Source organism: Helobdella robusta, assembly GCF_000326865.2.
Source record: "Helobdella robusta unplaced genomic scaffold HELROscaffold_23, whole genome shotgun sequence".
NCBI lineage: Eukaryota > Metazoa > Annelida > Clitellata > Rhynchobdellida > Glossiphoniidae > Helobdella > Helobdella robusta.
Window position 1 is genome coordinate 365,441 of NW_008704216.1, and position 25,000 is coordinate 390,440.

A 25,000-nucleotide genomic window follows, 5' to 3' on the forward strand; every position below is an offset into this window, starting at 1 on the left:
GCGTTCGTTCATTCATTCATTCATTCATTCATTCATTCATGCATTCATTCAAGCATTCATTCATTCGTTCGTTCGTTCGTTCGTTCGTTCGTTCATTCATTCATTCATTCATTCATGTCATTTATTCATTCATTCATTCATTCGTTTGTTCGTTCGTTCATTCATTCATTCATGCATTCATTCAAGCATTCATTCATTCATTCATTCATTCATTCATTCGTTCGTTCGTTCGTTCGTTCATTCATTCATTCATTCATTCACTCAGTCATCCATTTATTCATTCATTCGTTCGCTCGCTCACTTATTCAAGCATGTAAAAACACCTTGTGATGTACATGTCTGCTAAGATATTTATTTAATACGCACACGCACACACACACACACACACACACAGACATATGTATATTTATAAACACATACATACCTACACTCACACACACACACACACACACACACACAGATACACAAATACACACACAGAAAGAAAAGGGAAAATAGTGAGGTAGAAAAAGAAAGAGAGAGAAAAAGAGAGAGAGAGAGAGAGAAAGAGAGAGTTAGATTGCCCGAAATAATATTGGGCAAACACACTATAAGAATGCAACCATTGTTTTAGTATTAACTAATTCTTCATGTTCGGATTAATTTCGTTTTTACGGCATGCAAATATTATCATGGAAATACGTGAGAGAGAGAAAGGGGAAGAGAAAGAGAGAGAGAAAAAATAATGAATCAATCAATAATGAATGAGAAAAATGAAATAAGAACGAAAGGAAGAAAGGATTGCAGAAAAAGAGAAAGAGAGAAAGAGAGAGAGAAGGAGAGGGAGAAAAAGAGAAAGAGAGTCAGAGGAAGTATACAAGACATTAATGATGATAATATGATATCATTAACTTCAGTCGACTACAAAAACAACATCGTCATAAGCATGAAACAAATTAAACGCATTTCATTTACCTAGCGCAGACGTTAAGCAGCATCATCATCACAACCACCATCATCAACATCATTCATCATCATCATCATCTTTTTCTTTATCATCATCATCATTATCGTCATCTTCTTCTTCTTTATCATCATCATCATAATCATCGTCATCTTTATCATCATCATCATCATCATCGTCGTCGTCGCCCTTCATAATGGCGACACACTCGCTCGCTGATTGGTCGTTAGATTTCAATAAAACGCGCCAACGAAGGAATCCTAATTTTTAATAATAATAATAACAACAATAAAAACAATAATAATAATAATAGCAATAACAACAACAACAACAATAATGATAATAACGATAATAATAATAATAATAAATACATTTCTGACACAGGGGTACTATGAAACTTGATATATGCTCTTTTACGTATAGTAGTCACACATATATCAACACAGCAAACCACGAACACTCTCATGTGTGTTTGTGTGTGTGTGTTTGTGTGTGTGTGTTTGTGTGTGTTTGAGTATGTGTTTGTGCGTGTGTGTTTTTGTGCGTGTGAGTTTGTGTGATCGCGTGTGTGGGAGATGTAGTGACGCCGATGATAAGATCTCAACATGCTCTAACTTGTATTTGTGATACTCCATCCCATCCTTGTAAGCTCTCTTCTCTCTCTCTCTTTCTTTCTCTCTCGCCCTCTTTCTTCGCATCTCTTTTTTATGTTTTGTTTTACTCTTTCTTTCTCTCTCTCTCTCTCTCTCTCTCTCTTTCTCTTCACCTCTTTTTCTCACTCTCTCTCATTTTAATTTTCAATATTATATTTTTCTACTTATCTTAAACTCTTTGTTTACCACTCAATCTATCTTGTTTATATTGTTCTATTTTCAATTCTACTCCCATGTTTTCTTCTTTCAATCACCCTCTTTCTTTCTCTCTCTTTCTCTCTCTCTCTCTCTTTCTCTTTCTTTCGTTCTTTCTCTCACTCATGTTTTATCTCTTTCTTCCTACTCTTTTCTTTCATTCACGATATCGTTATTATTCCTTTTTTTTCTCACTCTCTCGTCTAGTTTATCTCTCTCGCTTTCTCTCTTTTTCTCTCTCTCTCTCTCTTTCTCTTTCTCCTCAACACAAATATAATATGAGTTGTTAGAGTTGACTCGTAAATCAATCTAGGTAACAGAATTGACTGGTTAACTAATTTCTAGATCGTAGTACAACAACAACAACAGCAACAACACAACAGGATTGGTTAACTAATTACTAAATTGTAGTACAACAACAACAACAACAACAACTACAACAATAACAACAACAATAGTAAAAAAAATTAAATGACAACAACACCAGCAACATAATAACAAGAGCAACAACATCAGCAACAAAACAATTTTAAGAAATAATAAAAACAACATCAACAATAGCAACAACAACATTAATAATAACAAAAACAACATCAACAACATAAACAACAACAACACTAATAATAATAAAAACAACATCAACAATAGCAACAACAACGTCAACAACAACATCAACAACAGCGATGTCAGTAAAAATCAAATGGAATTTCTACACGGTTTCAAAGCGCAAACCAGAAGTCGAAAAAGAATCCAAACTGAACATCGCTCGCCGAAGGTTTGACGCCGCTAAAAGTGAACTTAGAAAAAAAGAAAACATTTTATGGAATCGTCTGTACAGTAACTATCAATTCATAAATAGTAACAGACCATTGGCTGGAACGAAAAATGACGTCACTAAGAAGGGACCAATGAGAAAAGGGGATTTTGAAAAATTGGAGAAATCGATTTTAAAAGGTGAACTATGATTGTTTGTAAGTTTCAAGTATTTAAATATCTTATTTAGCTAATTATTTTTAGCCATTTAATTAAAATATGAAAAATAGATTGATTGGTATTTTTTCGCTAGGTGTACCAGTAGCGCAAAATTACCTCTTGTAAACATTATTTGGACTGTAACATCGTCGTCGTATGCTGCCTATTGCGATAGAAATGTGACTTTTGTATAGTAATAATGTGATAGAAATGTGAACTTTGAAACTAATTAACTCTAGTTGTACTCATTCTTTGAACGAAGGAAGAGCTTTGTAGATTAAATTGAAACTCTACTTGGTATTTTATTCTATTTCACTTTCACTCTTATTTTATTCCACTTGTCAATGGGTTTCATTTTATTGCCATTTTCAATGTTGTTTTGTATATAACTTAATAAAGGATTGTTCTCATTGTCATTATTATCCTCCACAACTAGCTGAAAAACAGTTCATGGCTTTCCAGACAATGATTAAGAAGAGGATGGTGACGATGATGATGAAAATAGTTGAAGAAGAAGAAAAAGATGATGATGATGATGATAATGATCACTAATAAATATATATTATATATATATATATATATATATATACACACACATACACACACACACACACACACACACACACACACATATATATATATATATATAATACAGCTAAACTAATTATTATTTGTTATCATAAATATTAATCACAACAACAAAAATAACGATTACTATAAAAATTTATTATTATTATTATTTTATTCATAAATAACGTTTATTATATTAACTATATTATTCGTAATAATGAAATTTTATTGAAGTTATATATATATATATATATATATATATACATATATATATGTATATATATATATATATATATATATATATATATATATATTCGTTGTCATCAATTAGTTGCTGCTAAATAATGTTAGTCTTGTCATAGAACGATGAATTTGTGTACAAGTCTTTTCTTCACATCCATTTATTCATTCATAAAAAATTAAATTAACTTGTCAATCAGTTAATCAATTAATCAATCAGTCAAAGAACCAACCAATCAACCAATCATGGTTTTTGAAACCAATCCAAGCAATCCAATTTACCATGAATAACAAATCTAGACAAACGATTTGATTAATTAATCAATAGATCAACCAGCCAACCAACGAATCTTAGATCAATTATTAATTCCATCTACCAACCACTCAACCAACCAGCCAGTCAATCAATCAACCATACAAATCAACCAATCGATTAGGCCCTCTCACTAAGTTTCTCAACATCTCTCTCGGCCGGATCACCCTCTCTTCCTCTCTTTCCAAATCTTCCAGCTATCCCATAAAAATCCGTCTTCTTTCTCCTCTTACCAACGCTGAAACTATCCGTGCTGTTGCTGTTTCCGGTTAAACCATCATCATCATCATCGTCATCACTGTCATCATCATTACCATCACCACCAACAACAACATCATCATCATCATCATTTGAATCATCGTCGTTATCCTCTTCACGGCTGGCGAAAACGCTTCTAAAATCACCAAAACTCGATGATGATGATGATGATGGTGGCGATGAAGAGAATGATGATGATGATGGTAATGATGAAGAAACTGATGACGATGATGATGATGATGGAGATGATGATGATTTGGGGCAGTTTTGCTCGATGATGTGTTTGATTCTATTTGTTGTGGCCATCATGTCAAGAGCTTGCAACTGCAGAGAAGTTAGGTGGGACGACAGTGTAGCTTCCAGGTATTTTTTCTGCTGAAGTCTGCTTCCATGTTGTTGCGGCTGTTGGAATGGGCTGTTGTTGTTGTTGTTGTAAAAATGGTGTTGTTGTTGTTGGTTCGTTGCCGACAACAGTTGGTCCTGATGAAGATGATGGTGAAGATGATGATTAGGAAGATGATGACGATGAAGAAGATGATGATGAAGATGATGATGAAGAAGATGATGACAATGAAAATGATTACAATTCAATTATGGCAGAGAGTTTGACGACAACGAAAAAAAACCCATCAAACGGAATAAAATTTAATTCATTTGAAATGAAAAATAATTTTCAAACGAGGTGTTTTTTCAAACTCGAGCGTGACTATAAACAATATCGCGACAAACTAACAACTAATTATAAAGAAAAATATCAAAGAATATATGAATGAATGAATGAATGAATGAACGAACGAACGAACGAACGAACGAACAAATGAATGAATGAATGAATAAATGAATGAATAATAAATTGGATGAACAAGCAGACACACGAACGAACGAACAAACGAACAAACATTTGTGAATACACACACTCACACACACACACACACTTACACACGCGCGCACTTACAAACAAAGAATAAACTAGTAGTAAATGTTTCTTTAAAATTAACACATCAAAAATAATTTTTAAATTCAAAAATTTTTTTCTAAATTCTCGTAAGTTCTGTTTGCGAGATTGAATGTGTGTGGGTAAATGAAAGAAAAAATGAATGAATGAATGAATGAATAAATGAATGAATGAATGAATGAACGAATGAATAAATTAATGATTGAATGAATGAATAAAAGTTGTTTATATGTTTTCAGGATGATGATTTTATTATCCTTATCGGAATGTAAAAACTGCTATACAAACTAACACGTATATATTTGCTCATTCACTCATTCATTCATTCATTCACTCATTCAATTCATTTTTTCATTCATTCATTCACGCACTCACTCACTCATTCACTCATTCAATCACTCACTCACTCACTCACTCACTCACTCATTCAATTACTCACTCATTCACTCACTCACTCATTCATTCACTCACTGGCTCACTCACTCACTCACTCACTCACTCACTCACTTGGCGATGATGAAGAGGCAGATCTAACTGATGTTGTTGATGATGTTGCAACTGTAAGATGGAACTCCTCTTACTCACACCACCAACACTATGATAGTGGGGCTGATGATGGTAGCTACTAGCTATAGTTTCGTCATTATTATTATTATTTTTGTTATTATTATTGTTATTATTATTGTTATTATTATTGTTAGTTAGGTGGGTGGATACGTATTTGTTCGTGGCTCGCGAAGAATGGAAAAAAATGAGGAAGATGAAGACGACGCTGATGAAGTTCGGTGACGATAATGATGTTGACAACATTTTTTTATAGAGTTCAGTTATGATGACGATAGAAGAGTTGATGACGTAGATGATGATGATAAAGTAGATGATGATGATGATGATGAGAAGGAGGAGGAGAGGATGTCAATCTATCAACCACTCACCCGGTCAATCAGCCAATGAAATCAATAAATTATGTATCTATATTTAGATATTCATTCAAGGAATCAGCCAAACAATCAGGTGATAGCAGAAATAATTCGACCTATTTAAAGCTCTTTTAACTTTCTGTCAAAAAAATGTAGTTATTATTATTATTATTATGATCATTACTAAAATTATAATTATTATTATAATTATGTAATAGTAGTAGTAGTAGTTGTTGTAGTAGTAATAGTAGTAGTAGTAGTAGTTGTAGTAGTAATAGTAGTAGTAGTAGTAGTAGTAGTAGTAGTAGTAGTAGTAGTAGTAGTAGTAGTAGTAGTAGTAGTAGTAGCTGTAGAGGTAGTAGAAGTAGTAGCAGCATTTGAATCAATAATAGTTGTAATAGTAATTAAAATGATAAAATCAACTATAATAACAAAATATCTACTATAATAATTAAATTATTATTATATTTATTATTATAATAATAATTATTATTATTAATTAGTATTATTATTGAAATTATTACTAATAAATTTTCCAACCAAAAGTTACAAAATCTTCTAGTAAAAAACACATGTTCAAGTCTTCATCGCAAGGTTCAAATCACTTTATAAACATTTTAGGAATTCTATAAAAACATACATACATGCATACATACATACATACATACATACATACATACTAAATACATACATACATACATTTATTATGATGAAAACACCAAAGAATTAGTATATTTTCGTTTATACTTTGTTAGATCTATAGGCCGAAGAAGGTGTTTATATTTATATGTGTGTGTGTATGTATGAATGTATGTATTTATGTATATATGTATGTATGTATGTATGTATGTATGTATGTATGTATGTATGTATGTATGTATGTATGTATGTATGTATGTATGTATGTATGTATGTATGTATGTATGTATGTATGTATGTATGTATGTATGTATGTATGTATGTATGTATGTATGTATGTATGTATGTATGTATGTATGTATGTATGTATGTATGTATGTATGTATGTATGTATGTATGTATGTATGTATGTATGTATGCATGTATGTATGTATGTATCTATGTAAGCATGTATGAATGTATGTTTTAATAATTAGGTAGAGTATTTATAATTAGCAATAACATTTTTTACAGCTGACGTAAAAAGGCACTTTGTAAAAAGGCATAATAATTATTATTGTTGTTGTTGTTGTTGTTGTTGTTGTTGTCGTTGTTGTTGTTGTTGTTGTCATCGTCATCCATCCCATCATAAATATTTTTGTGGCTGTAAATCATGATGTAAGTTAAACTCTCACATCAAATGTAATGTTGGAGGAAAAGAATTTTTTCTTCAAATTTTAAACTCCGTTGTAATTTCATTATCATCATCAACATCGTCCTCGTCATCATCACCACATCATCATCATCATCATCACCACAATCATAATCAGCACCGTTGTCTTCATCGTTATTTATATTTCTATGAGTAAACAACAATTAAGTATTCAAAAAATTTTCATTTAACGATTGGACAAAGTTTACACACAAAATAACACACACACACACACACACACACACACATACACACAAAATAACAAACACACGCACCCACACGCACAACCACGCACACACACACACACACACACACACATGCATGCACATCCACACCCACATAAACAAGCGTTTAAAGAGAGGCAGAGGGATGTAAAAACAATTAAACGACTCTACCAATGTACAATTATATATACGCGAAGAATGCAAGCGTAACTCATCCACCTCTTCAATTTCCACCTACACACACATGCACACACATACAAACATACATACAAACATATATACAAACATACAAAAATACAGACAAACGACCGAACGAACAAAAAAGAATCAAACAAACATACCAACAAACATATATACTAACAAACAAACAAACAAAAACACACAAACAATACCAACAAACAAAAATCAATGCAAACAAACATACAAAAAAGCTAACAAACAAACATACAAACATACATACAATCAAACAAACAAATATACAAACACAAAAACATACATACATTCGTATGTAATATGATCATGGCCATTGTAATTATAAGTTGTTCATCAATAAACTTAGTGTACTGTAGGTAATTTTATTTTTTATTTATTTTATTTTAATTTTTTGTCTGCTTCTGTAGGTTCGTTCGTTTGTTTGTGTTTGTGTCATTATGAACCGACCTTGACATTTAAAAAACATTTTAATTTCATTTCATTTCGATATTGATGATGTTGGTCAGGGGTGGGCAAGCTACGACCCGCGAAGCTATTTTATGTGGCCCGCAAGGCAGGACGTCAGTCAGACATTATGGCCAAAAAAGGAGCCACAAATCTTAAAAAATTCTTTCCCGGGTCGAAAAAATTTGCTATTTAAGTACATATACGGCCCTTTAAAATAATTCTCAATGCGGCCCTCACAGCAAAAAAGTTTGCCCAGCAGTGGCGTAGAAGGTTGTGGCACAAATTAAAACCCATCAAATATATTTCCAACTTTATAATTTAAACACTCTGCGATATGATGATCATTTTGATTCTATAGAAGAAAAAAAATTAACCAGACATTAAAAAAAAATGCAGTAGAATGTCAAGTCATGAGGCGTGAGTACGTAAAAACCGTATAAAATCTTCATTATTGTTATTAACATTATTATTATTATTTTATTCATTTATTTATTGATTTATATTATAATTAATAATATTAATTATTATTATTATATAATTATTATAATAATTATTATTATTATTATTATTGCATATTCGATACGCCATGCTTTAAACGGCTTGCGTAAATATTAATGTTCTCAACATGCATATTTCAAAAATTCAAATGCCCGAGGAAGTCTTCGTGTGTGTGTGTGTGTTCTCTGTCCTCTCTCTCTCTCTCTCTTTTTCTTTTTTTTCTCTTTCTCTTTTTCTTTCTCTCTCTCTCTCTCTCCCTCTTCCTACATGTGTGTATGCGTCTGTTTGTAAGTGTATTTGTGTGTGGGTGTTTGTGTGTGTGTGCGTGTGCATGTGACTAGGCTTTCATTCATCATTAAGAAGAATGTAATATGAAATGTAACCAATTATTACAATACAATAAAATATTAGAAAGAAAAAGAGTGAAAGGAGAGAGAGAGAGAGAGAGAGAGAGAGAAAACTAGTATGAGAATAAGAATAGGATTGTGTGTGTGACTGTGCGTGTGTGTGTGTGTAGTGTATGTGCGTGTCTTGTATGTGTGCATTTGTGTATGAATACCTGTCAGAAATACCTGAAATTATTAACATTTTTCGTGTTTGTGATATTGTCGCTAATTAGGAGAGAAGGTAACGTAAACTAAGTAAGGGCAATATAAATAATAATAATAATATTATTATTACTATTATTAATTATTATAATAATAACTTTATTATTATACATGACGGCAATAAAATAGAGCTAGGCATCGTTGATACCTGGTCAGAGAGATGTTTGTTATTATTATTCTTTTACTTCTTCTACTTCTTCTTATTATTAGTAGTAGTAGTAGCGGTAGTAGCAGAGGCAGCAGTAATAACAGTAGTAGCAGCAGTAGTAGCAGTAGTAGTAGTAGCAGCAGTAGTAGCAGCAGTAGTAGCAGTAGTAGTAACCAAACTAAAAACATTACAGTAGTAACTTTCTTTATTTTAATTGTTGTCAGCAGGGCTCGCCTATAGATTCTTTTCAATAATAACCATAAAAATAATAAAATTACTACTACAACCTACTACTACTACTACAAATTCTTCTACTACTACTACTATTATTACCTACTACTACTACTACAAATTCTACTACTACTACTACTACTACTATTAATACTAATACTACCACTACTACTACTACTACTATTAATACTAATATAGCCACCACCACTACTACTACTACTACTACTACTACTACTACTACTACTACTACTACTACTACTACTACTACTAATATTGATAATAATAAAATTTAAAAACCTGTTCTTTTCTTTCAAACAATTATTTCCCACGTTGTAAAATTGAGCGCTTGAGTATAAAATGTAAATAAAATTTAAAAAAAAAACACATCATTAACACAGCTGCAGTTTTTGTTGCTGCAGTTGTTATTATCATCAATATTATAACTGAATTCCATAGCCGTGTAGAAATGGTTTTCGATCTCTCTATTGCCTTTTCTGCGTTTCTTCACAATTTGGAACCAAAGGTTTAAACAGCATGGAAAATGTTACATGATTTTTCTGGTGTAAGCCTCCCTGTTTTGGGGTGTCTCTGGAAAAGTTGCCACCTTCCCCCGTCTTAAATCCTTTTCCGATGGTGGTAGTAGTGGTGGGTTTTTTTTATGTATAAACAATAAAAAGTGTCTCCGGTAATTAGTCATTTGCCGAAAACATTTAATATCCTGATTATTTTTATTACAATAATTTTTGTAGCGCTGTTCAATCAGTTCTTAATTCTGTTTTACTTTCCTCCATCACTTTATCTTTCTTTTTCACTTTCTCTTTTCTTCTCTCTCTCTCTCTCTCTATCTCTCTCTCTCTCTCTCTCGTTCTTCTCTCTCTCCTTCTGACCGTCCTTTTTACGTCTTATGTTTCTTTCTTCTTTCTTTCTTACTTTCTCTTTCTCTCTCCCTATCTCTCTTCCTCTATTTCTCACTTTCCCTCTCTCTCTCTTATCCATCATTCTCCCGTCTTTTAGATATGTTCTATCAGTCAAAAATTAATTTCAAAAAATATTATTTAAAGCAATGTTTGTAATGTCATTTGATGTCATTCAATTCAATGTAATATCATTCAATGTAATGTCACTCTATGTAATGTCATGTAGGTAATGCAATGAATGTAATGAATAAAAAATATTTCGAATTTTTTAGTATAACGCTTCTAACTGCATACTGCTGCAACGCACGTGCAGCTTATTTTCAATTTGACAACAAAACTTTTTTACCCACACACACGCCCACACGCACGCATACCACACACACACACACGCACATACACACACGCACACACGACGCACGCATACCACACACACGCGCGCGCGCGCACATACACACAGGCATTCATAATATATAATTTATAATTATATATCAATTGTTAAAATAAAAAAAAATTTTTTATCTCTCAGACCATCGTCTTTCATCAAGGCTCCAAATATATTTATATTTATTACATCTTTCAAAGAAAGAAAGAGAGTGACAGAGAGTGACAGAGAGTGACAGAGAGTGACAGAGAGTGACAGACAGACAGACGAGTGGAGAAAGAATGGAGATAAAATGAAAGTGCAAAACAGAAGAGATAGAAACCGGATTGAGAGAGATAAAAACGAAAGAAAGAAAGAGAAGACAGGGAGAGAAAAGAAATATATATTTATATATATATTATATATATATATATATATATATATATAACTTATTCATTGTGATAATTACAGTTAACAACGAAATGGAGCGTCGTAAAGACGGATTATGGAAAGAAATTATAATGTGATGAATGTATGTATGCTTGTATATGTGTGTATGTTTGTTTGTATGTATGTATGTGTGTGTATGTATGTATGCATATATGTATGTATTTATGTACGTATGTATGTATGTAGAAACTCGAGCATAACGAGCGATAAGAGAAAGTCTTCGGAAGAAGAGTTTCCATCAACCAGTGTTTTGGCCCTTTCACTTTCTGACACTCCAGAGAAACAGGGCCACACCCAGAGATCAGTTGGATGTCTCTTGCTTATCGATGAGCCAAGTAACACGCTAAGCCGAATCCGGGAGTGTTGAGTAATTGGAAGCCTTAGATGCAAACAAGCTCGTCTGTTAACTATTTAAACTCGCATTCCTTTTTCTTCCTACATAACCACATCCAGTAAGACGCTTGTTCGGCTGTATGTCCTCCTATGTTCTCCATACAACTCAATTGTCATACACCTGCCAAACACAAATCCTTCAAAAAGTTGTACACTGAACAGAACAACCAACAACACCTCTTGCACCGAACTCAACTGTTCCATGAGCGCTGACATTAAAAAGCAAAATGTACGTGACTATATATGAAAAACAAAAAATAAACAATTCTCAATTTTTGCGGTTTAGCAGATAATAAAAATGTTTTCAATTCTTTCTTAAATAATTCCAACGAAAGTCCAGATCTTCTCAACGCCTGTGAAAGACTATTCCAAACTGAGGAGACCAGCAACTGCAATGTCTCTTGAACCAATCTGCCAACCTGTAACTGGCCCAGACAGCAAGTTCAAATCAATCAACCCGAGATAAAAAGTCGATGTATCAATAGCTGGTTTTATTGGCGAATTTTTTATCATGTTGATACATTTTGGTGGTTTGAACGTAAGAACTGCAATTTGGAAGACTATAAGACCTTATTATTATTTATTATCGTTATTATTGTTGTTTTGTTTATTTTTATTTATTTTGTTGTTGTTGTTGTTATTTTTGACAGCACGGAAAAAAATCAGATATTGATAGCAGGTTACATGATAAATCGACGTACAAAGCAAAAGTAATAATAATAATAATAATTATAATAATAACAATAACCATAATAATAATAATAACAATGCTAATAATAATAATAACAACAATAATAATGATAAGAATAATAAGAAATGGAGCATAAAAAGTTGCAGCCAAAAATAAATCATCTCAGAAAGTCAAACAAACTAATAGAAAGAATAACAAGTATTATTATTGTTATTATTAATATTAATATTACTATTATTATTATTAGTGATATTATTGTAAATAGTAGTAGTAGTAGTAGAGTAGTAGTAGTAGTAGTAGTAGTAGTAGTAGTAGTAGTAGTAGTAGTAGTAGTAGTAGTAGTAGTAGTAGTAGTAGTAGTAGTAGTAGTAGTAGTAGTAGTAGTAGTAGTAGTAGTAGTAGTAGTAGTAGTAATGATAATGATCGTGATGAAAGAAATAACTTGGCAAATAATTTAGCGAGTTAATTAGGCCGAATTAACGTAGATGATGATGATGACTTGCAAATAATAATAATAATAACAATAATAACAACAACAATAATAATAATAGTTACGTATTTTCATACAGGTTATGTATCTTTGAAATGTGCGGTGAGAACATTACGGCGGAGTAACGAAATGAATCAGTTGTTGTTGTTGCTATTCATTCATTCATTCATTTATTTATTCGTTCGTTCGTATGTTCTTTCGTTCGTTCATTCATTTATTCATTCATTCGTTCGTTCGTTCGTTCATTTATTCATTCATTCATTCGTTCGTTCATACATTCATTCATTTATTTATTCATTCAGTCGTTCGTTCGTTCGTTCATTCATTCATTCGTTAGTTCGTTCGTTCGTTTGTTTATTTATTTATTCATCAAAGCATTCGTTCGTTCAATCGTTCATTTAATGATTGACTCACGTTTTCGGAGGCTTGTTTGCAGTTCATCCATAATTCCATTCATTCATTCATTCGTTCGTTCAATCGTTCGTTCGTTCGTTCATTCATTAATTCATTTCTACATTTTTTTTATCAGTTGTTCATTCATTCAGTTGTTTACTGATTTGAATTACCCATTCGTTAGGTAGTTTATTCGATCATTATTCATTTGTTCATTCATTCAGTCAAAGGTACATTCCTCCTTTTGTTCATCCACATATTTGTTCATTCATTTATTTACTCATTCATTCAGTCATACATTCATTCAGTCATTCATTCATTCATTTTTACATTCTCACATTCACTCAAATATTCATTCATTAAAATTTGATAGAATTATTACTATGTATGCTGAGAAATAGGACGATCAAACACGTTTATGATGACGAAGACGACGAAGACGACGATGATGAAAATGACGTCAGAATAACGTCATTAATGGCGATGATGGCGGCGAGAAGGACGATGACCTTGATGGTGATAAAAAAAAGAACGAAACAATATCTTAAGGTGTCCACTAATACCTACTACTTAGGTTGCAACAACATTCTGAAAAGTTGTCTCTATTGTGAAAAAAGTTTGCGTATGCGTGTGTGTATGTGTGTGAGTATGTATTTGAGTGTGTGTGTGTGTGTGTGTGTGTGCATGTGATTTATATAAAAATGTATGTGTGTAATCTCGATATAATCTGTTTTGCACTTATCTTAATAAAAAACGGATGATGACGATAGCCACAATAAATACAAAAATTACGATGACGACGACACTGATTAGAGTCACAAAATGACACCACAAATTTGACACATCGGCGATGATGACGAAGCTTCCCGGTTCAAACGCAGATGCCCGCCGGGGTATTAACAAGATCGCAACAATGAATGTTTATCACAGAGTCCAATCAACATTGAAATATTCATAAGGATTTCTTCTTATTTATTACTTAAGTTTTGTTTCCCTTTTGTTGCTTAACACACACACACAAACACACGCACACACTTACATACACACTCACACGCATATTTCTCACTCGTTTAACCTTTAAACTTCTTCCATTCTTCCTCCATCCCACATACAAATTCTAACTGTCTCTCTCTCTCTCTCTCTCTCTCTCTCTCTCTCTCTCTCTCTCTCTCTCTCTCTCTCTCTCTCTCTCTCTCTCTCTCTATTTAAACGATCTGTTCATTACTTGAGTTAACTTTTAGAAAGTGTGTGAATTATCTAAATGACTAGACACAACCAGTGGCATATTATAAATCACAGAGTATATCACGGATATAGCGGCACGGCCGCCTACCCCCACTAGAGCCGGGGGTGACCGGGTACCCCCACCATATCAGGGGACATCCGCATACGCCCACTCTAATACGAAAGTAAAAAATATTGACAATTCCGTGTAAAGCGAAAGACTATTAACTTAACATTTTTTGAAATTCATCTACTTCAGCCGAAAAAATGATCATCCCTTTGGGATTATTTTTAAAGTCATCTACCACCACCCCTTCCAAAATTTGGGATTTTCCACCTAATTTAATCATAATTATCCACAATTATAATCATAATATGGCCATTATATATAATTATAATAAATATAGTAATAATAATTTTTTTAAAAAGTGTATGTGTTTGTGGTTTATGGATTAAATCATAGATAAGCCGCCAGCTTATTAGTTTACGAGATGAAATGAATATTATAGGTGTGTATGTATTTATGTGCGTGTGTGTTTGTCTGTGCGTGCATGTGTGTGTGTGTGTGAGAGAGAGAGAGAGAGATTACGTGTGTGTGAGTGTGTGTGTGTATGTGAGAGAGAGAGAGAGAAAGAGGGAGAAAGAGAGAGAAAGTGAGAGAAAGGAATGACAAGTTTGTAAGTTGAAAAAAAAATACATAGGCCGTTTTTGTTTAGATCAAATGGATTTTTTAGCGAAAGAATTTACAAGTGTCATTTGAATGATTGAAATAATAAAAAAAATAATAATAATATTAATAATAGTAATTGTAATAATATCACGTAATCATCATCAGTATCTTCATATTCGCAATCATCATCATCATCATCATCATCATCATCATCATCATCATCATCATCATCATCATCATCATCATCATCATTATTCTTTCATCTTTCCTTATACTCTTTCTACATTTGCAAACTTCATGAAGACCTGTTGGCGGGAAAAAATTCAAAAATTTGAAATAAACGATTTGATTGGTTGGTCTGTTTCGAACTGTTTTGTGATTGGCTGATGATGTCTGGTTATATTATTAGATATTTTCATATCGTAACTCTAAAAAACCTTTGTTTATGTACCAACCAATCAATCATTCAACCAGCCAATCACCAACCAATCATTCAACCAACCAATCATTCAACCAACCAATCATTCAACCAACCAATCATTCAATCAACCAATCAATCACCAACCAACCAATCACCAACCAACCAATCACCAACCAACCAATCACCAACCAACCAATCACCAACCAACCAATCACCAACCAACCAATCACCAACCAACCAATCACCAACCAACCAATCACCAACCAACCAATCACCAACCAACCAATCACCAACCAACCAATCACCAACCAACCAATCACCAACCAACCAATCACCAACCAACCAATCACCAACCAACCAATCACCAACCAACCAATCACCAACCAACCTGCTCCAACGTGGTCTGACTAATAGCAAAATCTTCAATCATTTTTTTCTCCTTAATATTCGAGAAGATGCTGAAGACCTCGCCAAGCATTGCCGACGTCATGACGGCTTTGTACGTCAGCAAGTTGAAACTCCTAATCGTAATAATAACAATAATTACAATAATTTTTCTTCTTGGTGTTTTTTTAATTATTATTATAATTATTTTGGTGTTAAGCATTTTATCAACTGATGAATGAACTCAATTTCCAAATTTAGAAAATTTAGAAACACAGAGAGAGAGAGAGAGAGAGAGAGAGAGAGAGAGAGAGAGAGAGAGAGAAAGAGAGAGAAAGAGGAGAGAGAGAGAAAAAGAGAGAGAGAGAAAGAGAGAGAGAGAGAGAGAGTATGTAATTAGGCGCAAATCCAAAGGCATCAGACACACGTTGCAATTGGAATGCGGTGGAAATCTTTCCGCATTCGAATCCAGTCACTGCTGTCGCATCTTAACCATTACACAATCAAACCGTCTAGCACTATAAATAATAAAGTATCAGTAGTAGAAGTAGTACGAGTTTTCCAGATTGAGATAATTCAACTTCGATTTGACGAAACTCTTCAGTTGGGCGATTTGATTGGCCATTTCTTGCTTCGGGAGGATAGAAAATTTCACCGAAATGGTGTATCCTTCGTTGTATCTGGTGGTGATGATGATGGTGATGAAGATGAGATGGTGATAATGATAGTGATGATAAGGTGATGATGAGGTGATGATGATGATGGTAATTGTAACGACGCAGCCGTTGGCGATAATGATGATGACAAAAAACGATGATGCTGGGACATGGTGAAATAGAGATGATGAAACTTGACGAAATGAAAATGAAAAAAATGCCTGACTGATAGTGGTTAAAAAAGACAAAAATGATGACAAAATGACAAAAAAAATGGTGATAATGACGTAGATGATGATAGATGATGACGTAGATGATGATAGATGATGACGTAGATGATGATAGATGATGACGTAGATGATGATAGATGATGACGTAGAAATAACCTTGTCTTGACGTGTTGTATGCTGCCAAGACAAGTCAACCGACCAGCGACTTGAATGGTTATTCTGTGACATAGAGCTTCGCATTCTTCCATACTTTTGTAGCAGTATTTATTGTCATTCATCATTGTTCCCTCATCATCATCAGCATCAAACATCATCATCATCATCATCATCATCATCAGATCAGACATAACCAAACAACGTCGTCGTCATCATCACCGAACCTATGAGTAGTAAGTAAGACGGAGAGACCATTATCACTGGCTCCCTCGATGGCTTTCCATACGTAGGCACGTGCTCCTGGATCTACTCCGGTTGTCGGTTCATCCTTTGTTTGGCAATCATGATGGCATGGACAGACAGACAGACAGACAACACATCAGACAGACAGACAATAAAACAACAAACCATTCAGACATCCGATCAACCAAACTGCCAACAAACCAGACAGTCAAACAAACAGACAGACAGCCAGCCAACCAACCAGACAGACGAGATTAGGATTGCCAATGAGAGCTAGGGCCACGGATAACTTCCGCCTGTTCCCTCCAGATAGATTGAAGGGTAGGAAGTGTTCAAACTTTGTAAGGCCCAAGTTCACCAAGCCCCATTGTACAATCTCGAGTTTACAAAAAATGAAATTCATAATTAATAACCATAATTAATAATATATTTAATAATATATTACTCATCGATAATTATAACAATTACTTTTGATGATAATTTGAAAGTATTAGTTGAGAAAAAAATTTAAAATTTTTAAATTGTATGTAGACAGACATAAACACATTCACGCAAACGTAAACAAACACATGTACACATATACATACATACAAACACACACACACACATAAACAAACTCACATACAAATGAACAAACATACATACACAAATGCAAACAAACACACACACACATACAAACGAACACACATACATACAAACAAACACACACATAATCAAACATACATACAAACAAACAAACAAACACACATACACAAATGCAAACACACACACACCCACATACAAACACACAAACAAACGAACACATACAGATTCCGGCTTTGGTGAACCTCTGAACAGGGCAAACATGGTCAGATGTTCTCTCACAGTCATTCGCGAACAAAGGGCATCAAATTGAGGGCAGTACCCCAGACATTTTTGCGCTTCTTTGCGATTTTTGGTGACACTGTGTTGAATAAAAAAAAAATTTTTAATTTATAAAAAGATATAATTATTTTATTACAATTATAAGCACTAGTTACAAATACATACATACAAACATACAAACAAATAAACAAATCTATACGTAAAAAACTTTGAAACAAACCACATACAAACACACACACACACACACACACACAAACAAACGCATACACACACACTCAAACAAACAAACATATATACACAAAAAACTAACACATACACACCGAAACAAACAAATAAACAACACATACACACACACACAAACAAACACATACACACACCTATTAGAATTAATAGAAGCGTCTCCACAAGTCGGGTTAATTTCACCGGTGATCATCTTAAAAAGGGTACTCTTTCCAGCCCCATTGGTTCCAAGTAGACCGAAACATTCACCTTTTTTAACGGCGAACGTTATGCCCATCACTGCTTTGCGGTCCTGGGCCGATTTACCGAAAAACCGACCGATTACTCGGTTGATCAGTGGGGCTTTGAACGTCTGGGTGATGTTGTGTTCAGTGTAATGATGGAGAAGATGGAAGGGGTGAGGATGTTTCGAAGATTGTTAACAGCTCTTTTCTAGAATCACTGCAGTTTGTTGTTGTGGCTCAGAAGAAATATCGTCAAAATTACACCATAATCCTTGTGAAAATTGTCACAATCATCATCATCGGCAACAGCAGCAGCAGCAGCAGTAGCATCAGCAGCATCAACATCACCATCGTCATCATCGTCATCATCATGGTCTACCTTACAAACGCCCATGACTACCAGGGTATCTTTTCGTCCAGTGCTGTTTGTCCTGCTTTCTTCTTTGCGAACATCAGAGTCGCCGATTGCATGGTCCACAGCCGCAGGTTTTGCTGGCTTGACGCTGTGTGTGCGCGTGCGTGTGTGTATGTGCGCGCGTACGTGTGTGTGTGTGCGCGCGTGTGTGCGTGTGTGTGTGTGTGTGTGTCGTAAACGTGATGTTATCATCACCATCATCTTCATCCTCGTCCTCATCAAAATTGTCGCATTCATGTGTGTGTGTGGCGTGTGTGTGTGTGTGTGTGTGGTGTGTTTCTGTGTTGTATGTACATACACCAACAACAAACAAAGAAACAAACGTATAAACAAAAAAACAAACAAACAAACATACAAACAAACAGACATACAAACTAACAACATAGACTTAAGGTCAGTCTCAATGATGAAGAGTAGGAAGAAGTAGACCACGCAGATGAGGCACAGGACCGGAAGTACATCATTCCACTTACCCTCCTTGCTCCCAATCGAAAGTTCGGCTGTCTCCATTTCTGGCACTTGATGATTGAATGAGTGATGTACGGATGGATGGATGGATGGATGGATGAACTGATGGATGGATGGATGGATGGATGAACTGATGGATAAATGAATGAACTGATGGATGGACAGATAGATAGATGGATGAATGAATGAATTATAAATAACGATTGAAAAAGATGATGACGTTGATGATGATGGAAACAAAACTGACAATGATGATGACGAAGATGATAACAACGTAAACATATAAACATACGCATAAACAAGATAACGAACGAAAAAACAAACAAACGAACAAACAAAACAAACGAACAAACAAAACAAACGAACAAACAAAACAAACGAACAAACAAAACAAACGAACAAACAAACAAACGGACGAACGTACAAGATTTGGCCTTCAACTCTTTGAACTGCTCCATCGCGACCTCTAGCACCCCTTTCGTGAACGCCCACGTTGGGAAAATCACCATGGCGATCAGGGTTGCCATCCCAAAATCTCGGTCACTCTTCATCAGCAAGGATATCATGAACTGGACCACGGGTATGGCTGTTATGGCGATCGCCAGTAGGAGCAAGATGGTGTAAGCTGTGCTGGGATCTTTGAAGAGTTTTGACATCACGTAGACTTGAGGAATTTGGGCTATGCTGATTTGTGTGCGTGTGTATGTGTGTGTGTATGTGTACGTACGTGTGTATATGTGTACGTACGTGTGTGTATGTGTACGTACGTGTGTGTGTGCGTGTATGTGTGAGTTTGTGTCTATACGTGAAAGTTTGTAAATAAGTATTTTCTTTTGTTGAAAACAGCATGCAAACAACAACAAAAAACAAACACAAACCCTCATAGGAACAAACAAACACGGAGACAAACAAACACAGAGACAAACAGACAAACAAACAAACGACAAGACATCTACCAACCCCAAAAGTGCAGATACAATGGCTAGGTGTTGGCACATTTCGTCTTCAATGAAATTCTTTGGGTGCAAAATGAAGTAAAACAAACCCACAGCCGCCATGAGTGACAACGTTGCCATTATCTGTTCATATGTTTGTGTGTTTATGTTGTTTGTATGTTTGTTTGTTTGTTTTTTGTATGTCTGTTTGTTTGTTTGTTTGTTTGTATGATTGTTTGTATGTTTTTGTAGTTTTTGTATGTTTGTTTGTTTGTATGTTTGTTTGTTTGTATGTTTGTTTGTTTGTATGTTTGTTTGTTTGTATGTTTGTTTGTATTCTTATATGAATGTAAGCATGTAAGCATAATTAAAAAAACCAAAGAACGACAAACCTTAAACGAAAAAATTAATCAACTGACACGACATTAAAAAACAATCCACATTAACACACACTCACTTACATACACAGACACACACACACACAGACACACACACTCACTTTCACACACGCACGTACACATACACGCACGCACACGCACGTACACAAAAACTTACATAATCCCAAATAAAATTGCTAAGCCAGTAGACGAGAAACGAGACGCCACTAACATTTTGCAAGTGTTTGAAGCCGGTGCTAGATTCATCGACACAAAAAATTGCAAAGCTCGGCGCGATCATGACGATGACGATTGCATAAACGTAATAAGTCATTATCAACCCATCTAAGTCATCCCTTGATGATTGAAAAAGAATGATTGATTGGTCGGTTGGCTGGTTGGCTGGTTGGTTGGTTTGTTTTTTATTGGTTGGTTGGTTGGTTGGTAGGTTTTTTGGTTGGTTAATTAAATGATTGGTTGGTTTGCTTGTTGGTTGGATGGTTGTTTGGTTGGTTGGTTTGTTTTTTGTTGGTTGGATGTTTGGTTGGTTGTTTGGATGGTTTGTTTTTTGTTAGTTGGTTGATTGGTTGGATAGTTTGCTGGTTGGTTTGCTGGTTGTTTGGTTGGTTGGTTTGTTTTTTGTTGGTTGGTTGTTTGGTTGGTTGATAAAATGATTGGTTGGTTGATTATAACCGCAAACATACAAAAACAAATAAACAAACATACAAACAAAAAGACAGACAGTTATACAAACAAAAAATTACTGATCAACGGATTTAGACACAACTTTGAATGGCGAACTCTTCGCGATGATCCCGCCGGTTTTCGTCTCCTCATTGCTCCTCAAGATGGCATTGTGAATGACGTTTATGTAGACTGGAAGGGCCTGTATACCTCTTGAGTCGTACCATACCTGATGATGGTGATGATGAAGATTATGATGGTGATGATAATGATAATGATGATGATGGTGACGATGATGGTGATGATGATGACCAATAATCAACACAACAGACATAACCAGCCAACAAACCAGCCAGTCAACTACTAACCAATCAATCAACTAATCAATCAGTCAACCAATCAACCAACCAACCAGTCAATTAATCAACCAACCAGTCAACCAATCAACCAACCAGTCAATCAATCAACCAGTCAACCAATCAACTAATCAACCAGTCAATCAATCAATCAACCAACCAGTCAATCAACCAACCAACCAACCAAACCAGCCAACCAAACCAACCTTAATATAACTCTTATTGAGGCATGGTTTACTCATACTGACATTATTCCAGAAATCATAAAAAGCTTTAGCCATAAATTTGTCATTCTGCAGCGTGAATGTTTTACCGACTAGGAAGACAATGTTACCGACTAGCATACCCAGACCGGTATCGGTTTGACGGTCTTCGGTACAACTGGAGAACGGTCGGTCCTGAAATTCAAAACCGCCATATCTGGTGATGACGATAATGACGACGATGGCGTGATAATGGTGATGATGATGTTATAATGGTGATAAGGGTGATGATAATGATGACGTGTTAATGGTGATGGTGTGATAATGGTAATGATGTTATAATGATGTTATAATGATGATGATGATGATGATGATGATGATGATGATGATGATGATGATGATGATGATGATGGTATAATGGTGATGATGATGGTGGCGTGTAATGGTGATGACGATGATGGTGTGATAATGGTGATGATGATGATGGTGGTGTTATAATGGCGATGATGATGAAATAGCAATCGTAATGAAGGGTGATTAAAATAATGATAAAAAAAATTGTATAACCATTTATATGCTAACGTAAATGATGAAGATAAAAATAATAATAATAATAATAATGAAACTAAATGAAACAACAACAGCAATGATAAAAAATACAAATAAAACCGTATCGAAACCGTATTAAATAGAGAAAATTAATTTTGACTACCTGACATTTTCAAGACTGTAGAAAGACTGAAGTAGGTAACTTGAAATTCTGGGGATGTACCATTACACCAATCAGTCAACCAACCATCCAACCAACCAACCAACCATCTATCCAACCAACCATCCAATCAACCAACCATCCAACCATCCAATCAACCAACAAACCATCCAACCAACCAACCAACCATCCAACCAACCAACCATCCAACCAACCAACCATCCAACCGACCAACCAACGATCCAACGATCCAACCAACCATCCAACCAACCAATCAACCATCCAACCAACCAATCAATTAGTCATAATATTTTCTAATATAATAATTAGCCAGTGTATACACACACACAAATAAATAAATATAAATTTGAATTCTCCATACAATCAGCAACAAGTACTGAAGATGACTGAAGAATTGAAATAGGTCCGATACACATAGGAATGAATTGGAAAACTGTACTGTATATTATTCTAACATTAATAAAATAAATAATGACCACAAGAAATTGGTTTCGAAATATCGAGAAATGTAATGTAATTGAACTATCCTACGCTAAAAATTCGGTAGATTTCATAAATACAGTGTATATAAGTTATATATTTATATAGAAAGAGATAGAGAGAGAGAGAGAGAGAGAGAGAGAGAGAGAGAGAGAGAGTATTTTGTATATATATACATATGGTCTCCTTCCAACATACATATAAATATATAGCAGCTATAAATACAATACTTATGCTGTGATAGATCGACTATGGTCAAACCATCTGACCAAGTTGTTTCTGTTGGTTTGTTTATCTTCGGTCCTTTTTCTAAATTAAAAAAATGTAATTTGTATAATTATAAATCGTTTAGTTATTGTATAATAATAATATAATTCAATCAATCAATTTTGTTAGAAAAATAAAAAGAAGAAATAATAATAATTAATATCATTAAAGACATATATGACAAAATTATTATTATTAAAGAAAATTTTCAATTGGGAATTCAACAGGCGAGAAAGCGTAACTACATATACAATGATAACAATATTAATTGGAGCAATCATTTATTGACCGAAAAGATAAAATCCAAATGAAATCAATCGAAAATTATTAATTATATATCAGAGTGTGAATAAACAAGATGTAGAATATAATGTACGATCCTCTCATGCCTCTCTGATCAGCAAGTGCTTGAGAGTAAAAAATATATTTAAAATCGGTTAAGTAGTGTTCCTGTCACAATATATGCTATATGACGAGCTAATTACCGCGTTAATCAATTTTTCATTTAAAGATCCCGACCAAAATATTTTAAACAAAGTTAGATTAAAATTCTTATAAAAACCAACAGGCGATATATCAAATGAATTATTAATTAACGAACAATTATTATAGGCTGAATTTAACTTTAATTTCAAGTTTTTATATTTATGGCGTTTGTATTCACGTGAGGAAACTAGGTTGGCTGGTTTGGTGGCTAATTGTAAGCTCTAAAATTTCAATTTTATATATAATGGGAACGTCTTTTATTTTTCACCATAAAAAACATACAATGATAAAATACATATATATATATATATATATATATATATATATATATATATATATATATATATATATATATATATATATATATATATAAGTTAATGTTAATTAAATAATGCGCAATGATAAAATTTGTAAAAATTGTATAAAATAATAATTAAGGTTAAGAATATTTTGCTCATTGTGAAGTTAAGTGCAGAACGGTGAAATATATTTAATTAGCATCATAGCTTGTTCCTGTCACAGTAAATGTCATACGATAATAGTAATAATAATAATAATAATAAACCCAACTGCAATAGTAAGTCCTGTTGTCACAGTCACAGTTCTCGCTGTAGTCTAGCAGCGGTGTGCCAGCCTCCAAAGCTGAAACGAAGCGAACTTTTCACGAGACGCTTGATGTGCTCGATCATTCGGACAAGGTGCTTTTCTGGAAATTATTAGAATAATTATGAAATATTATTAATAATAATGTAATTAATTTAGTAATATTAATAATATTATTAGTTAAAAATTTTGATAATAATAATAATATGACGTCGTCATCATAATAGTCAATAATTCTATTAATTTATCAACCAACTAGTTAGCCAATCAG

The 25,000-nt window shown here is 33.9% G+C and overlaps 2 protein-coding genes across 2 annotated transcripts in view; both read right to left on the reverse strand.

The window, feature by feature from the left end:
• Nucleotides 1-4,454: 4,454 nt before the first annotated feature.
• On the reverse strand, nucleotides 4,455-5,909 carry HELRODRAFT_172197 (hypothetical protein; the record flags this gene model as incomplete). The annotated part of the gene is made up of 2 exons (XM_009018873.1): nucleotides 4,455-4,559; nucleotides 5,607-5,909. The coding sequence occupies 2 exons, from the start codon at nucleotides 5,907-5,909 to the stop codon at nucleotides 4,455-4,457; spliced, it is 408 nt and encodes a 135-aa protein (XP_009017121.1).
• Nucleotides 5,910-16,104: 10,195 nt separating this feature from the next.
• HELRODRAFT_79043 (hypothetical protein) overlaps nucleotides 16,105-25,000 on the reverse strand; it is a gene marked incomplete at both ends in the record, with an annotated part of 17,378 nt that continues 8,482 nt past the window's right edge. The window contains 8 exons of the mRNA XM_009018874.1: nucleotides 16,105-16,249; nucleotides 16,667-16,792; nucleotides 17,155-17,247; nucleotides 17,379-17,482; nucleotides 17,639-17,734; nucleotides 18,151-18,340; nucleotides 18,639-18,825; nucleotides 19,110-19,228. Coding sequence (XP_009017122.1) covers nucleotides 16,105-16,249; nucleotides 16,667-16,792; nucleotides 17,155-17,247; nucleotides 17,379-17,482; nucleotides 17,639-17,734; nucleotides 18,151-18,340; nucleotides 18,639-18,825; nucleotides 19,110-19,228 — 1,060 coding nt within the window. The remainder of the gene's footprint in view (nucleotides 16,250-16,666; nucleotides 16,793-17,154; nucleotides 17,248-17,378; nucleotides 17,483-17,638; nucleotides 17,735-18,150; nucleotides 18,341-18,638; nucleotides 18,826-19,109; nucleotides 19,229-25,000) is intronic.